The sequence below is a fragment of the Solanum tuberosum genome, unplaced genomic scaffold (genome assembly GCF_000226075.1).
Source record: "Solanum tuberosum cultivar DM 1-3 516 R44 unplaced genomic scaffold, SolTub_3.0 scf00303, whole genome shotgun sequence".
Taxonomy (NCBI): Eukaryota; Viridiplantae; Streptophyta; class Magnoliopsida; order Solanales; family Solanaceae; genus Solanum; species Solanum tuberosum.
The window spans coordinates 646,377-663,285 of NW_006239233.1; the positions used below are offsets into that span (position 1 = coordinate 646,377).

Genomic DNA, 16,909 nt, shown 5'->3' on the forward strand with positions numbered 1-16,909 from the left:
TTAGTTTTAAAAAATATTTTCTACTCTCTAGTAAAAAAAGAGATATTTTCTCAAAAATATTTTTCATTCATAAATCAAACACTAAAATTTTTTTTCGAAAAATATTTTCTGCTCACCAACCAAACATGAGAAAATAAGTCAAAAATCAACTTGTTTTCCAGGAAAACATTTTGTAGGAAAACATTTTCCTTCGTACCAAACACACCCATAACTAAGCTTGATTTATCAATAAAAATTGTGGTAGAGTAACAAATATTCTATCTCAAATTCGAACCCTTTCTGAGTATGTCACCTTTGTTACGAAACTTTGACCCAAATGTCAATTTCGTCGACATGGATATCAAAGATTGTGCTGAAAAAAAGAAGCAGCTTTGATGGATAATATGATAATCTTCAATCCACTGAGAATTGGATAGCTACTATGGCATGATATGTTGTCTCTTTCAGCACACAGTAGTTTTTGTTCGGATCCTACCATGCCAAGGCCCACAGGTAATTGAATTTCCCACTTCCTTTTTATTTAACCCTAGCTAGTGGGAAATTGTGCATCTCATAATCGAAAAGGACAGTGTTAATTATAAACAAGTGTCCTTAATAGAGAAAAAATTGTGGATGGGGCAAGTAAAATTGAATAATTCTCAATGTTAGAGGGATTTTTTTGGATGTGATATCTTGTTATTTGGTTGTTCCTCCACCCATTTTAGTGTTTTCAGCACCAAATGGGGCTCTGCCCTGTTACACAGCAGTTTTAAGAAAATCTTCATCTGGCTGCTGCTGTTGTTGTATGGCATTATTTGATTTCACTATTATGTATCTCTTCTTCTTATGCTATGTACTGGAGGATGATCTTGTTGTGTCATTATTACCTGGAAGAACAACTGTTTCATGTGGTGTTTGATATAGTGGAATTTAGTTTAATGGATGATTTTACAAATGGGAGAAAATGACTTCCTTCACTCGTGAGCAAAAGTTTTTTTTTTTGTGTGGTGTATGGACTAGCTTGTGCGCGCATCTCGACTAATTGCAAATGGGGAAAATGACTTCCTTCCCTCGTGGGGAAAATGTTTTTTTATTGGATAACTGTGGTGTCTGAACCAGCTTGCGCACATCTATACTAATTTCATGAGATAGATGGAAATTACGTGGTGGCTTTTTGGCTCTGCTTAGATTTGAACCTAAAACTTCAGGGTTGTCAACCCAATTCATTGGTCACTAGGTCACACCAACCAGTGGGGTGTGTGGGAGAAACTAATTTTACTTAGAACTATCTTAACTTTTTAAATCATATCATTTGCTCCATCTAACATTTTAGATATTATTATCCATCTTTAATACTCAAAATATCATCAAGGCAATAAATATTAGTAATCCCACTTCGGTTTGGACGATCTTCACCGCTTGATCTAGCTTTTGGGGTTGAGTTGGACTCAATTTCCATTTCTACTCAATTCTTGTTTCGCCAGATATTGATCTCCATATTATCTTGTCCAAGCTCTAGTTGCCAGTCCTTGGCGTGCGGGGTGTTAGTAGTCCCACATCGATGTGTGGGATGACAATTTGTCTCCCTATACTGGACAATCCTCATCTCTTGAGCTACATTTTGGAATTGAGTTATAGCCAATTTTCATTTCTCATCAATATCGGATTTGCTAATATTATTATTCATATTTACTTCTTGGAGAATATTTTCTTATGAAAAACAGTTTTCATGAACTATAGCTTTCATTGTACCAAACAGACACAACACATTAATTATCTTACCATATGCAATTTCTGTTACTTCTTCCTCTTTTCCTTGTTCTTGGATGTTATAACTTATAAGGTCTTTGGCAAGAAGAAACTCTAAATGCTTTGTTATTGGGGAAAATTTTGTTCCACTATAGCTCAAGATATTTTGTTTCATTTGCAAGTGCTGGTTCAAACTTGACCTACCATTCAACAAAATATAATGTTATCTTGATTCTTCAAGAATCTCACCAACCACGCACTTTGCATGTGTAAGATCACAAGAATCCATGTTTTGTTCTTGATGCTCCCACAAAGAAGTTGGTTTAAGATGTTCTAGAGGCGCTAAATAGATCCCAAGCATTAAAATGGAAGGTAGAAATTGATTCTGAATCAGACTTTTGATATTGCTATTATAAAAGTATATCACCATGAAATCATAATACAAAGAAAAGGAAAGGCACTGAGAGGAGAAAAAGAACAAGCTCATTTAGTGATCTAAACAGGTGCTGTCTTTATGTGGTCAATGCACTTGTAGAACTCATTAAATTATTGCAATCTTCTTGTTTTAGAGACCCCACAGAGATATTCCTAAATCTTGCTGTGTGCATCAGTTATTGCTTTCTCTTTTTCTTTTAGCTGTGATAAAAAAATGTTTCTGATGTTTGCTTCATTGTGCACTAAGCATATTTATTCAGTTCAGAATGTTACAGATTTTATTCTTCCCAAGCATCTGAAGTTTCCTAAGTCAGTTAGGTAAAACATTGCCAGAGTGGTACTACTACATTGGAATTTTTGGTGTATATGATCAAAATCTGGCAATGTGATCATAATCTAAATCTAACATTATTACTATATGTTGTTGTTGGCGGAAAAAACCCTTCGATTTTGCTCTTGAAATGGTTCCCTCTGCACATTTTCATCGCACACGATTGAGTGCTAGATAAGCGATTAGCCGGTATCCCACTAACATTAGAGCCATGATGAATACATCCATCCACATATTGTTCAGGCCTATTGATTTTATGGCTGGAAATTCTGCAACCTGGCAATAGACGCCTTTTGAACACTCGTAGTAGTCGTTATCATTGTATTGTACCCCTAGAAGCAACTTGTAGCAGTAGTAGCTGTAGCTCAAATATTTTAACCAGACTATGAAAGGGGGAATTTGTTGAATGTAATATCCTCCGGCAATTAGGAAGACTAAAGTTGTGACTGATGCTAAGGTAGTGGCCTGTTTCACATCCATGAGCATGGCACCATATGCTAGACCGAGGCTCTGAGAAACGAGTACGCTGTAAAGGACTACTAGAAGAGATAGGATGAATGTGGCAGGGTTGGCTTTGAGCCCACCCATCCAATATAGGATGAAGGTAAATGCTGTTGGTAGTGCTAGTTCCAAGGGAAGATCCCCAACAGTTTTAGCTAGAAAATATGATGAGAGTCGGTACATTCCTGATGATCGCTCTTTGATGAGCATCCTTCTTTCTTGGGGAAAAGTGAAAACTGCATTGTAGAGTGGATAGAAGCCCCAGAATACCGCGAAGAAGAATACCATTGCAATCTGCACGAGGAAGTCAAATTATAAATATCATATTAGCCATTGAATTTTCCTATTCTATGTTGATGCGAAATGTGATAGGATCAGATTGTCAATATTAACGTAGCAAAACTTGGAAATGGTTTTACATTAGAAGAGATTGTCATGTTGCTGTAAATACGAGCCTGCTCTGCTGTTATTGGAGCTACCTAGTGTAAATATTGAAACTAGTTTTCTTCCTAACATATAATAGTTCTTACTCTGTCTTCAATGTGGGATGTTGGAGTGTGCCACCATAACAATCCAGCAAGAAATGCTACACTAACAACTTGGAAGATTCTAAGCTTGTTGAAGGTTTCGTATCTTCGTTCCTTCAGCCCCCTTAGTAGCAGCACCTTAAATTGATAGCCCCAACTCGTGCACCAGTGCTCTGACTTCACACCGTTTCCTGCATGAGTAGAGCACGATAGAACTGGAATCAGTCACTAATTCGAGGTAGAGAACAATTTGATAGTCAATTAAAACAATCCCTTTCTTCACAGTTAATTGAAAACTTACTTGTTGAAACATCCTTTGCGTAACTGTAGTTATTGGTATCTGAACTGCATAGCTCAGTTTTCAGCCTTGTAGAAATGTTCTTGTCATAAGCAGAGATGAGAGCTTCTCTTACAGATTTCTTCTCCTGTTCACTACTGTCACCTTGCTCAATTGCATGCTTGGAATCAGGTCCAATTCCTGAAATTTCGAAGATCCTTTTTAAAGAGATGTTTGACACCATAATCCATATACATGATTTTTAAATGTCTCAATGTTTGCACATCTTTTGCCCCTCTATCTACAGTAATTGGTCAAAAAGGAAAATTAAAGAATTTAGATTGAGATTTACTGATTAAATAGTAGGACAACTTATGAGTGGATTCTCTTTTTTACTCTACTTACTTAAAGGTATTGAATAATTACCATTGCTTATCATCAAGCTTAGTGACTCATCTTACTTTAGCAAAACCAATAATGAAAACTATGGACCTCTAAAGTAAGTTGATTTGCTAGGAATGATATTTATATTAGAGTGTTTGAATTACCATTGGCAAGATCAAGCAAGAGATCAGCAGGATTGATAGTAATTGATGTGGAAAAACCAACAGAGGAGAAGTACTCGAGGGCGGTTGATGCAGGACCATAGTAGATAGGGCAGCCTTCAGAAAGCAAGACCACCTTATCAAACATATGGTAGAGCCTGCTGGATGGTTGGTGGATTGTAGTGATCACAGTTCTGCCACCGTCAGCTAGGCGCTTAATAGTAGTTAGAATCCTCAGAGCTGTAGTAGAATCCAAACCAGAAGTAGGCTCATCTAGCAGTAGTAAACTCGGGTTAATGAGCATTTCTTGACCAATACTGACCCTCTTTTTCTCCCCACCTGATATCCCTCTAAATAATGGTCCTCCTATCATGCTGTTTCGACACTTGTTTAACCCGAGCTCTGCTATAACATGCTCCACATGCCTTTCTTTTTCCTCCCTGCTTAGGCTTTGGGGAAGCCTTAACAGAGCTGTGAAGAGGAGAGTTTCTGTTACAGTTAGATGAGGATATAGGACATCATCCTGTGCCACGAATCCAGTACGGCGTTTGATAGCTCCTGAGAATGGCTGGCTGTTGTATGTAATTTTCCCTGATAGCTTACCCGATAGGCGGCCTCCTAAAGCCGTTAGGAGGGTAGTTTTTCCACTACCTGATGGACCTAACATTGCTAGCATCTCCCCTGGGCACACAATACCTGTCACTCCATTTAGTATAGTCTTTTCTTTTGTGCTTGATGGTCCTCCACAACACATTCCTTTTGTTTCTTGCTTAATCTTGTAAACAACTTCTTCAAACTGCATAACATATTAATCAAGATATCAACATATTGATAAAGAAACAAATTGAGTACTATTATGCATGTAACTAACAAGTCTAGAGAGAAATTAAGTTAGAAAAGAGACCTTCAAAGTTATGGGAAACAAGGCCCTTTGTATAAAGGACTCTGAGTTCTTCATCTCTGGCTTCGACGAATTAGGTGGAGGTGCCATCAATTCTGTGCCAAAGTTTTCTGGTTTTGGTGCTACACAATGAAGAGGCATTGGTGTTTTGTTTTAGCAGTGTGTTTTACTGATGAATACTGAATATGAAGAGAAGTTAAAGAGTTGCTTTTAACTTGAGTTTTCTCAAGAGAAGTGAACAACCATATAAATATATAAACTGAGAAAGACACAGAAGAAAAAAGACCAGTATCTATTGTGTGTGTTAAAGTCTCCATGATGTAGGTCTATCTCTCCCTTTATTTTTTCCTTTGTGGTTCCCACCCTTTTTCTCTTAAAGTAATGTAACACTTTCACTTAATCAAATTATTTAAACCATTCTTTCATTTTGATCCTCTCTTCTCTCTTTTTCAGAACGGGCAATATTTGGCTTTAGATTACTAATTTTATACGTCTCAGACGTGTTACCAAAAAAAACATTTTTTTCTAAGATGTGGCCTTTGTCTATGCCACACTAGTAGATCTATTTAGAAAATAGCCAAATTAAGGGTACTTCATAGATCATCCAACATTAAGAAGTGGGTAATGAGAAACATGCCACTGAACAGATCATTTTTTCACTTGCCTTGCAACTCTGTTTGAAAAGAATCTTAGATTTAGACATTTAATTATCTTTGAAATGATTTTTTTTAAAGCAAGTTGCAATAAAAGAAAATGAAAGTCTAATGTGGCAATACCCTATGAATTATGGATTTTGTAGGCTAATTTTGTCGGATTTGTGCTCCCCCCCCCGCCTTTTTTTGCTTTCTCCTTTTTTGTTATTTAAGCATAGTCATGTACGGATGATTTATACACACTGATATTATAATGATTTTCACCATTCAATAGAAAACAGGAATTAGATAGGATACTAGGCGGTAAATAGTTCATAGCTAACATATTTTTTTGATAATTCATCGTCAAATCGGATTAGCGATAGTTTTTTAGTGTTTGTTATATTTTAGCTTGCTTGGACGATCATAGGTGAGGTGTCTTATGAACGGTCACGTATAATTATTTGATAATGTAAAAAATATATTACATTAACAGATTAACAGCGTATAGAAGTAGAACTCTTGTCCTATTCATTTGAATTCCTTTAACTTAGAATTTTCTTTTTATGTACTTCTTTATAAAACTGATAGTGCTTCCCACCTTTAATTCAATAAAGCTCTATTATTTTTGGACTTTTTTTAAAGTTTTCTGCAAATGGGTTCTTACATTATCTGCATGTCAACTCTTGTGCATGCTGCACCTTTTTTTTTCTTGGCTTTTAATAACTATACTATATATTTGTTTTTCTATCTTATGCACTGCTTTCTTTTTCTCTTTATGTCATGCGTCTTAACCACCAAGGATTATAATGGGACGGATACAGTCTCTTTATTCTTAATCAGTAATCTTAATCTTAATCAGTGATCTTAGGTTCGAGTTTGTGGTCAATGAAATGGTTGAGAATCCTGACGTCTCAGGTTCAAAATTTAGTGGAGACAAAAAAACATTTCTTCCTATCTGATCTTGCCTCGATGGATAGAGTTACGTGATACCAGTTGTTGGTGGGAGGTGACAGGTATTCCGTGGAGTTAGTTGGGATGCGCAAAATTTGGTCTGGACACCACGGTCATCAAAAAAATAAGATATGCCTTACACAACACTAATTCAAATTTGTCGGGTCTATTAAGTGGGAAACCAAAAATGTTACGCGTCTTAGGTTCTATTGTTTGGAAACAACCTTTCTACCTACACGCCTACATGAGATAGTGATAGAATCTGCGTATACTAAGTTTGATTAATACTCAATGACATTTGATTAGTGATTTGGTGCTCTTCAAGTGATGGAATATACAACGTAAGGTCACAGATTAGTAAGAAAAGCAAAAAGATGCCAACTTTACTGTTTTCATATGTTCAAAAAATTCTCACAAAATAATTAAAAGAAAACCAATTTCTTTTTCTATAATAAAAGAAAAAGAAAACCTTATTTGGTGATTTTGTCAGTGGGGATTGATGCAAAGCTGCATTTGCAGGAAATATTCCGAAAATATATAGAGTAACATGACTAAGCTGGGAGTTGAGTCAGTTGAGTGGTGCCCTATTTATGTACACCGCCGTACATTATTATATGTGATGAACATAATATAAATTTAGAGCGCGGGGATCTTAATAGTTCAGTTGGTTGACTACTGGAACTTTCATTTTGTTACTATGAGTTCAGTTCCCCTCCTCCATTTTCCCTTCCCTTACCCCGATGTAATAAACTTCTTTTTTGAAGTTTCAATTGATTGACTATTTAAACTTTCATTTTGTTGGTGTGGGTTCAGTTCCCCATCTCCATTTTCCCTTTCCCTACACCGATGTAATAAACTTCTTTTTTCGAGCAACAACTAAATTCAAACTCTTTTTTTCCGACCTATTTGACTCTTTAGTCATAGTTATGTAGGTGATATTATGAGATCAAGTTGCAACAATAGCTGAATATGCAACAACAATCCAAGGTCGCATATCCAGACGCGAACTAAGCTCCCACTCACGACCCATGTAACAGGCTATGGCAAGTAAGGAGTATAAAACAATTAGTTCATTAGGATCACTGTTTAATTTATCTCTTGCTGGAAACCTATTTTCTACCTCTATAAGATAGAGATAAAATCTGCGTAAACATCTGATATCAACCTCTCTAAACTCTACTAGTAAAATTACACCGAGTATTTGAACTACTAGTAACATGCACACATTTTTCAACTTTTCCATTATTTAAACTATTTCCTCCTTAAATTTCTGTTTGCTGCATTTATTTAGTTAAAATAAACATATAATTTATATCATCATAGCTAGCATTGTTGATCTAGATATTATTCTATTTCTTCTTCTGTAGATGTTAACATGTGTAGATCAAGCCTACAGTAATTTGAAATTTTATGCTTTATTTCTTAAGATAAATTTGGAAAATTGAGAGAATCCCTAATCCAAAATTGTGGTGCATTTGTCACTTTCCAGTTAAAAAAATCATAGGATATACATACCACTCGTGGCGAGCATTTATGCTTATCTCCAGTAAGCAGTATAATACAATTTCACTATTTTAGTAACAGGAAAATAAAGTGGAAAAGGATCAATTCTGATACTCACTCGATTTGATATGCATGTCTGGTATAGTTTGATTCGACACGAAATTAAAAGAAAAAAAAATAAAGATTTAAAAATGTGGTCTTTAATATTTCATAATGTTTAATTTGTGTAACTATAAAGATTTGAGTACTACATCTTACTAGTTAAATAGAGTTATCTTCACGGAGCCTTAACAATCCCGATGGTAATGTTTAAATGGAAGGACCTTGTTATGGAGATAGGTTTTTGTAAAATTAAACTTCTAAAATTTGTGGGTTAAATCTGTCGTGATATTTATTTGGTTATAAAAACTTTTTATTAAAAGTAAAATGAGAAGGTAGGGGTGTGCAAAAACCGATTTAACCAATAAATCGAATCGAAAAAAACACTATTGGTTTATTGATATTGGGTTATTGGGCTAACGGTTTTTAAATGGTTTTGCAAATTTTTTTATTGGATTATTGGTTCGGTTTCCGATTTTATTGATTTTTGTTAATGGTTAAACCGATAACCCAATAAGACTATACTAAATTTACTAGTCTTATTGTTATTGGTTAAACGATTGTTACTTTCACACTTTTTCCTTTGAATGTGTAGTGTCTAAACTTGCAAGAAAAATGTGTAGTGTCTAAACTTACAAGAAAAATGATTGTTACTTTTATGATTATTACTTCCATGCCAAATACTGGAAAAATCATATGATTTATATGAAAATTTTCTTATCGTGTATATAATATATATATGAGTATTTTCTTATTGGTTAAACCGAAAACCGAACCATTAAGTACCATAAATCGATAAGAAATACGTTATTGGTTTGGTTATCGGTTTGATGTATTTACAAATCGAAAACCGATAACCGAACCAATAACACATAAAACCGAACCGAACCGATCGATGCGCACCCCCATGAGAAGGTATTGAAAAATTATAAAAAATAAATAAAGTATTTGACCAAATTTAATTTACTATAACTGCTCTGGACTCACTCAGTTTGTCGATTTTCTTTAATTGATTTTTACACTATTTTTATTAGCATAACTTGTTCATTTATAAACACAACTCATTTTGATCAATCCGAATTTAGCTTAACCTTACACTAAACTAAGACTTTTATTAATGTAACAAGAGATTAATAAGGACACAGTCTCAAACAAAATGGAACATAATGAGTGTATATAAGTTGCAAATTGGTAACCACATATTAAGCAAATAAAAAGTGAAAATCAATGGTTTCTTTTTCCTAGTAAAGCCATTTGATTCTTATATTCCCTTTGATAGAAAATTGAACTATAATTTTCAATATTCGTATCAAGCAAATCCAATATATCACCATATTCTATAATTAGGTCGTTGATTTCTGTAATATTCATTAAATAATTTCATGATAAACTAAAGTTGATTAGGTTATTAATTTCTTGATTCTCTCATGATAATGAATTCCACCTTTTTCGATTAATAATGACAATTGTTAAATAATAGAGAACGTCAACTTGAAGACCAATATGATTCAACTTTTGAATAACTTAGGTACAAATATCTGGAAAAAAGATTTTTATTGTCGGTGTATATAAATTAAATACAAAATTAAACATGACATTGTTCCTGGTAATTTTACCACCTTTAACCAAATTATAATTTGTATCCATTTATAAAAGGGAAAAGTAGCAGTATTAACTTATGTTTTTGGAAAATATAGTGAGATTATTTAGTAGTTTTTTTTTTCTTTCAAAATGTAGCTGTATTTTCCTTTCAAAACGTAGCGAAATAAAGTGAATTTGTGCGAATACAAAATTTAATCCTAATTGAAAATGTGGATATACATTATCTGATTGTGTGTGTGATCGATCAATTGTATATACATGTACATGTTTTCAAAGCACAAACTGAATGTGTGTGTGGACACTTATATATGTTTACAAAGCAGAAGTTAGATGTATACGAGTGATCAACTGAAAATTTTAAATACAAGTATATGTATAAGTATTATATGCTATAATTTGTGATTATTTAAAATTAGCACTATTAAAGTAATAAGAAAGTAAATACGCTAAGTCAGATCATTTTTCCCTTAAATAAAAAATAAGACTGTATAGTTGATGGTCTTTTTCGAAGTGTTAGTGCACTATTCTTGCTGTTCAATTTATTTACACAATTTTCATTTATGAGGTTAATTAGATAAATAATTATATGTTTTAGTCTATATAATATAATAAAATCAGAGTATCTACATAGCGAGCTGATATGACACGAAGATTTAAAAATTAATATGAATATCGAGAATGAATGATTGATCGCGGTCACCTTCTTTTGGAGAAAGGAGTTTGGTATTGTAACTCTTTCTCCGGTCAATAATAAAAAAGTCACTTTACTTTGTCTAATTAAGTATCATGAAACTGGTTAAACTAATTAATTTACTACGAATAATAGAAACTCACAAAACAAAAAAAAGAAGGAGACGTGATCTATGATACTAAGATAAAGTTGAATATGCATTTCTATTCTAATTTTTTAAAAAAGTATAATTTAGTAACTTTTTGTGATACTAATTTAATTAGGTGAGCACCCATGATATTACCTCCTTTTTTCTTCTTTTTTATTAATCCTTACCATTTCAATTTGTTTAGTATTTTTTTTTACAAATGAAAGAGATTTTCTTCCACTAGCTAGCTCATTGCTTTTTTGACATATATATATATTTTTTGAAATATTCTTTCTTGCTTTCACACCTTTTATAATTTATCTTGAGCCCCATGTTGCATGGGAGAGAATATTCTTCCTAATATAGCATCCATACTTAAATCATCTTTGACCAATTGTAACCCTTCAAATTCACATTTTCTATACGTCTTGTTATGTCATTCATGTCGATCGAACATTTCATTTTTACTAACATTATACTTTTGTATACTCACGTTTGAATATTTTTTTAAGTCTTCCTTCGATTTTAATCAGAACTCTTAGATTTGAGTTCTAACCATGAAAATATAATATACCGTCCGATTGAACGATGGAATTAACTCGTATTTTTGGGAGTAGTTGTTTTCTTTGTAGAGCTGTTGACAGGGGCTTTGCTGGTCGAAGTCTTATTTTTAAGCCGAGATATAATTTTTATTTTCTTAATTGTGTGCGCTATTAGCAAATAGTTCAGCAAGGTAAGCTTAGACCTAAATTTTGGCATTAAGTATCAGTTGCGCTGCTTGAATTTGAGGCGTGACATAAAAGAAAATCCAGATAGGAAGAACTTCCCCTTAATTAAATGATCCTTACACTACGTGAATTCGAATTGATCAAGACATCAATACAAATATCAAACATCGGATGAAAAGAAAAAAAGAAAAAAGAAAAATGTTCTTCTTGTCCAACATTTCATGTTCATTAACATTAAACTTTTGTATAGTGATCACGTTTGGATGTTTTTTTTATAGACTAGCTATAGGTCTCTAGTTCATTTGAGAGCATCTAAGATTTGTTAGGCCTTCTTTAATTCTTTTGATTAATTAGTACAAATATAAAACAATTTATGGTCTTATCGATCTCTTTTTTTAAAAGTAAAGTCTATATACTGATTATCTGAATTATTCTTCCCATTTTGTTATAGTCTATTTTGTCTCATGCAAAGTAGTTTCCTTCTACCGTCTGATTTTTCTTATTAAACTTTTAGAATTGTCCTTGTCTTGTTTACTGATTCATATATAGAAAAAGCATTTGTTGGATAGACCTTGATTCAAAAATTTGGACCACCCCTCTTGTAATAAGGCTATAAAGAGCTAGGGAATATATGAAATAAAGAATAAAATTCACCTCTGAATAGTGCATTATACTGAATGTGCGAATAAAGTCCAATATTGTAAGTTGGCCAGGTGAGGAAAAATATTTGATCATTTGAGAAAAATCATACAAGTTTGATTTGAAATGATTAATATAATACCATGTTAGGAGTATAATTTAGTTATTTTACTCCAATAATTAGTATTGAAATCAATGGATCAATGACAAGAGTATGAAAATGCCAGAGTGATGACATCATGGGTCTGTCTTACTACCTTTGCAACTTGCACCCTGGTTTTACTACCTTTACCTATAGCTTGGAGATTCGTACACATAAAATACGTCTCTAGATTTTGATGGCCGTAAATACTTTATTGACGTAGCCCGTGTAGGTGATAGACGATTAATCTCTAAATGAATCCATAAAAACTTAATGATGGGCCATATGGATGGGTCACGTCCCAACCGTGGGTGAGACAGACAAGTACCATATGAATGCATATGATACAACTCTACACATGAATGATGACACGTGTCACACTTTTATAAACAAATAATTTTTTTTTATAATTTTTTCATATTACCTTAACGAATTTTTTGACATCTTCAATCAAATCTTCAATACCTTAATTAATAGCATCCCTTTGTCCCCTCATCTAAATTGCCCTTGAATTTCCTCCACTAAAACATTTTCTCTCTCACACAAACATACATTTTGGACCATTGATGTGTAAAGTTCATTATATGCTAACACTCTAATGTACAAACACAAGGAACCAACACTCACATAATAGGAAGTTCTTATCATTCATAGATTGTAAACATAAAACAGCCTATCAAATTGTACCAACAGAGATTCTGAGTTCGAGTTTTATTGTCATGTCAAAAAGAATTTTAATGTGATTGGTCATAGAAAAAGATTAGGCATGCATCATATGAAATGACGTGTTGAAGACGTAATGAAGTAAAGAACATTGTGTGTGTCCTCACTTTAATAAATTAACCTTTTAGGTGAGATGATTATGATGTTTCAAGAATATGATATAGAAGCAATCAGAAGTACTAGGTTCGAATTCCACTACCACTTATTACCATTAAAAATTCCATATTCTTGGTGCATGCATAATTTTTTTTCTAGATTCGCATGGGAGAAAACAACATTGAAAACATAATTAAGTGTATTTTCTCTAACAACTTACACTTAAAATGATCCATTATAGTGGGAAAATGCAAATTAAGTGAGAAACCAATTAATAGCAATGAATTAGCGATGAGAAACCGTGAAAATAAGGATTATAGCCCTTTTAATTAGTCCTTGCTATATTTGAATGTACATTTAATTTTTAACTACTTGAAATATACATTTTTAATTTCTTTGCTTATGAATATTTACAAATTTTTTGAACTATTTACCTTTTTATAGTTAAATACTCATGAGTTTTGTTAAATTAATCATATTGTTACTTTGGAGTATAATATACTACTAAAAATAGTTCTATTTACCTTTTTTATAGTTAAATACTCATGAGTTTTGTTAAATTTATATTGTTACTTAGGAGTATAATATACTACTAAAAATAGTTCAAATATATCACACTTCCTTGTGAAAGGGCCAAAAGAACATATTATTAATGATCTGTTAAATCATAAAAATAAAGATCAAAATCGGAATTTCCCAATAATGAAGGGACCGAAAGAATAAGTCCCTTTGTTTTTAATTATCTTGTCCTACTTTTTTTTATAGTTCCTTTTTTGTAAAAATATATCTCGTCTTTTTTAACAATTTTTTAGTATCTACCTTTCACGTGACATATTTAAGATCACAAGATTAAAATACGTTTTGATACATTTGACATATTTTTAATTTAAGACAAGAAGATTCAAAAGTTTTCTTTACTTTTTAAACTCCGTATCAAGGCAAAACAGGACAAACAAATTAAAATGAAAGAGTAAAAGGGTTTTAGAGCCTTTTTTTTGTTACAAGTGGGGAAAATTACACATTTGGCCGATCGATTAAATATAATTACATTCGCTAGCCAAATATATATAAAAAGAATATATACTATTTTGTATATATATATGTCATACATTAATATAGAAATATATTTATTTTTATTTTTATTTTGATGGACGGCTAATTATATAATTTTCTTTTCAAGATTTCAAAGAAAGTTCCACAAACAAACCCTTCACTCTTCCAATATATATTCTTAGTAAAATCAACAAAAAAAATTATGTTCTTATTTCTGCATGTTGTCTTTGACTTTTGCTTTAATTAATTAACTCAATTAATAAATGAATCTTATATATCATATTATTAAGGATTGACAGGTAATTCAAAGCTTAAATTCTCGAATATAACTAACAAGTTATTGGAGAATCCTTATCACTTTGATTCTAAACTATTCTATATTCAATTCATAAGTATAATTCCATTAATTTGTTTAAATAATCTTTAACATGATGAGTACTACTTTTATATTTTTCTAATTAAATTTAGTATATTCCTTTATGATAAAACGAGTAGAATTAGTGTACAAAATGTTTGTTTTCGGCGCGGATTAAATTGGAATAAAGATGAAAATTATACTTTTTACTCGTTTTAATTGACTACTTTTTTTTTTAGAATGAGAAAAGGTAGAAGATAAGAACATTACTATATTCACATAATTTCTTTTGGGAAGGGTAAGCATATTACCGTAACTTTAATTGGAATATATCTTAGAGAAAAAGTTGTGTTCAATCATATATTTTTTATTTAATTAAAGAGTCAACTATGATGAGTGACATGAAGCAAATTAAAAGTGTTTTAGATGCCTCATCACAATTTTAATATTTTTTTATATGAGATAAAAATACAAAGTGATTTCTTTTCATTTGCTAGTCTTAGTGTCTGATATCTCATGAAATTAGTCGTGATGTGTGAAAGCTGATCCGAACATTATAAAAATATAAAGTAAATGTATACTTATTATTTTTGGTTTGTTAATGGAAGTTTTCATCTAATAATTGTAAGTTATTATTTAATAGAGTTTACACTAACATTGTAAAATAATATTTATACAATCATATAATTTAAAGAAAATGATAGGCAACTTTTTAGAATGTGCGTTAATTGTTGGTAACGTAACGTCATAAATTACATTAATTAATAATATAGTTTTATTTTTTTGCTTTACAAGTACATATATAACTTAAAATTCGTTTTTAATTGATATGAACATGTCAATAGGTGATATTCTCACTAATTTTATGAAAGATGTAGCGGAATAGAATTTAATTTGGATCAAGTAATGTCTGGAGTTATAGTTCAATGAATGTCTGCTTGCCTCAATAAGACCCCCCACCCCACCCCACCCCACCCCACTTGGTAATCGTGTATCTGTATTGAGATCTGATTAAATTTAGATTCATGTCGAAAAGTTTCATATTAGGAGGGAGTAAAACGCTTCTTAACAACTGCGACTACGTATACAAGGAAATCACTACAACAGAATAGATATTTAGTGACAATAGATCTTTCTTTTATTATCGCGAAAACATCTAGCGATAATTGAGTTAATGTCATTTATATTCAGAATCGCTAAAACTTTTATCGACATTTATATAGATTATGGCTGATTATAAATACGCATACTTATTATTATTGTTTTAATCTTCTATTTTTTTAACATAATTTTGATTTCACATTATAAAGTTGTAAATTAAATTTGTGGTAATAGAATATAAATCTCTTTTTTTTTATGGAAAGCAATGTATTATCACATCATCTAGAATTTTGATATTCCTATTTACAGGCATTCCAAATTCTGATACTAATTACAGTTGGTCGGTTTAGACAGTTGAAAAGTTTATAATAAGAATCATCTAAAATTTAAATTATTAAAGATGAAACATTTCTTCTTTAATTATGTTACGTCGATATTACGCTATGCTTAATTTAATTTGTATGGACTAATTCTTTTTTCTTAGCTATATATGTAGAAATTTTTAATTTGTTGATAATTGATGACTATAGAATTAATTAACACAAAGCCACAACCTTCCTGTTCTCTTTTTATTCAATATTTTTCTTATGTATGGCTAAAAATGCATGGTGTATAACACATTAATATATAAATATATTTAAAACAATTGTCCAATTTTATGTATATAATTCAAAAAGTTAAATGATGAAAGGCTTTTTTCAGAAAATAATTGTCTCCTATCTGTCTTTTTTCAATGAAAAAAAAAAACGTTTTGAATTTATATTCTTCTTATATCATAACACTATGACATTCACATTATGCAATCGTTTAAAGAATCTTATCTAAGTGGAGAGTATTTCCACAATGGTTCATTCTTTTCCATCTGATTATTATCTTTAAAATTTGTAATTAAGTTTCACATAACGTCTTATTATTTCGATCCGAATATATAAAAGCTAGTTGGTGGTTGTTATCGTTAGTGATATGAATAAAAGGAGTTTAGAAGGCGAAACGTGGCATACACTATACACTCTCAGCTTGTGGTGGGGTTTTTGAGATATCATGTTGTCAATATTGTAATGGATTTTTCTGCTACATATAAAATTTAATATATAGTATAGTATTTTTCACTTTTAAATCTTTGTGAAACTTTCAAGGTGATGATGAAGGAAATCATGTTTTTATTTGGTGGATTATTATTGTGGGCTGTCCCTACACAAATTAAAGTGTCTAGTGTAGT

General features: G+C 31.7%; 1 protein-coding gene and 1 long non-coding RNA gene across 3 annotated transcripts; one reads left to right on the top strand and one right to left on the bottom strand.

Annotated features, from left to right (window-relative positions):
- Window positions 1-247: 247 nt before the first annotated feature.
- On the top strand, window positions 248-8,065 carry LOC102580125 (uncharacterized). Of its 2 annotated transcripts, none has more exons than XR_368303.2 (2): window positions 248-492; window positions 7,756-8,065. It is a non-coding gene; the product is annotated as an uncharacterized lncRNA (long non-coding RNA). The 2 variants fall into 2 exon arrangements; XR_368302.2 differs by having other exon boundaries at window positions 7,764-8,065.
- LOC102579805 (ABC transporter G family member 14) lies at window positions 1,077-5,586 on the bottom strand. Its single transcript, XM_006359899.2, has 5 exons — window positions 5,249-5,586; window positions 4,348-5,140; window positions 3,824-4,000; window positions 3,526-3,713; window positions 1,077-3,289 (listed from the first exon to the last, which is right to left on the bottom strand). The coding sequence occupies exons 1-5, from the start codon at window positions 5,384-5,386 to the stop codon at window positions 2,645-2,647; spliced, it is 1,941 nt and encodes a 646-aa protein (XP_006359961.1). The 5' UTR covers window positions 5,387-5,586; the 3' UTR covers window positions 1,077-2,644.
- Window positions 8,066-16,909: the final 8,844 nt, after the last annotated feature.

What these genes read in the sequence shown, in the direction of transcription:
- LOC102579805 (XM_006359899.2), bottom strand. Translation starts at nt 5,386, where the DNA reads ATGCCTCTTCATTGTGTAGCACCAAAACCAGAAAACTTTGGCACAGAA. An exon ending in CGCAAAGGATGTTTCAACAA is followed by an intron (nt 3,714 to 3,823) that starts GTAAGTTTTCAA and finishes CTACTCATGCAG; the next exon opens with GAAACGGTGTGAAGTCAGAG. An exon ending in CATCCCACATTGAAGACAGA is followed by an intron (nt 3,290 to 3,525) that starts GTAAGAACTATT and finishes TTCCTCGTGCAG; the next exon opens with ATTGCAATGGTATTCTTCTT.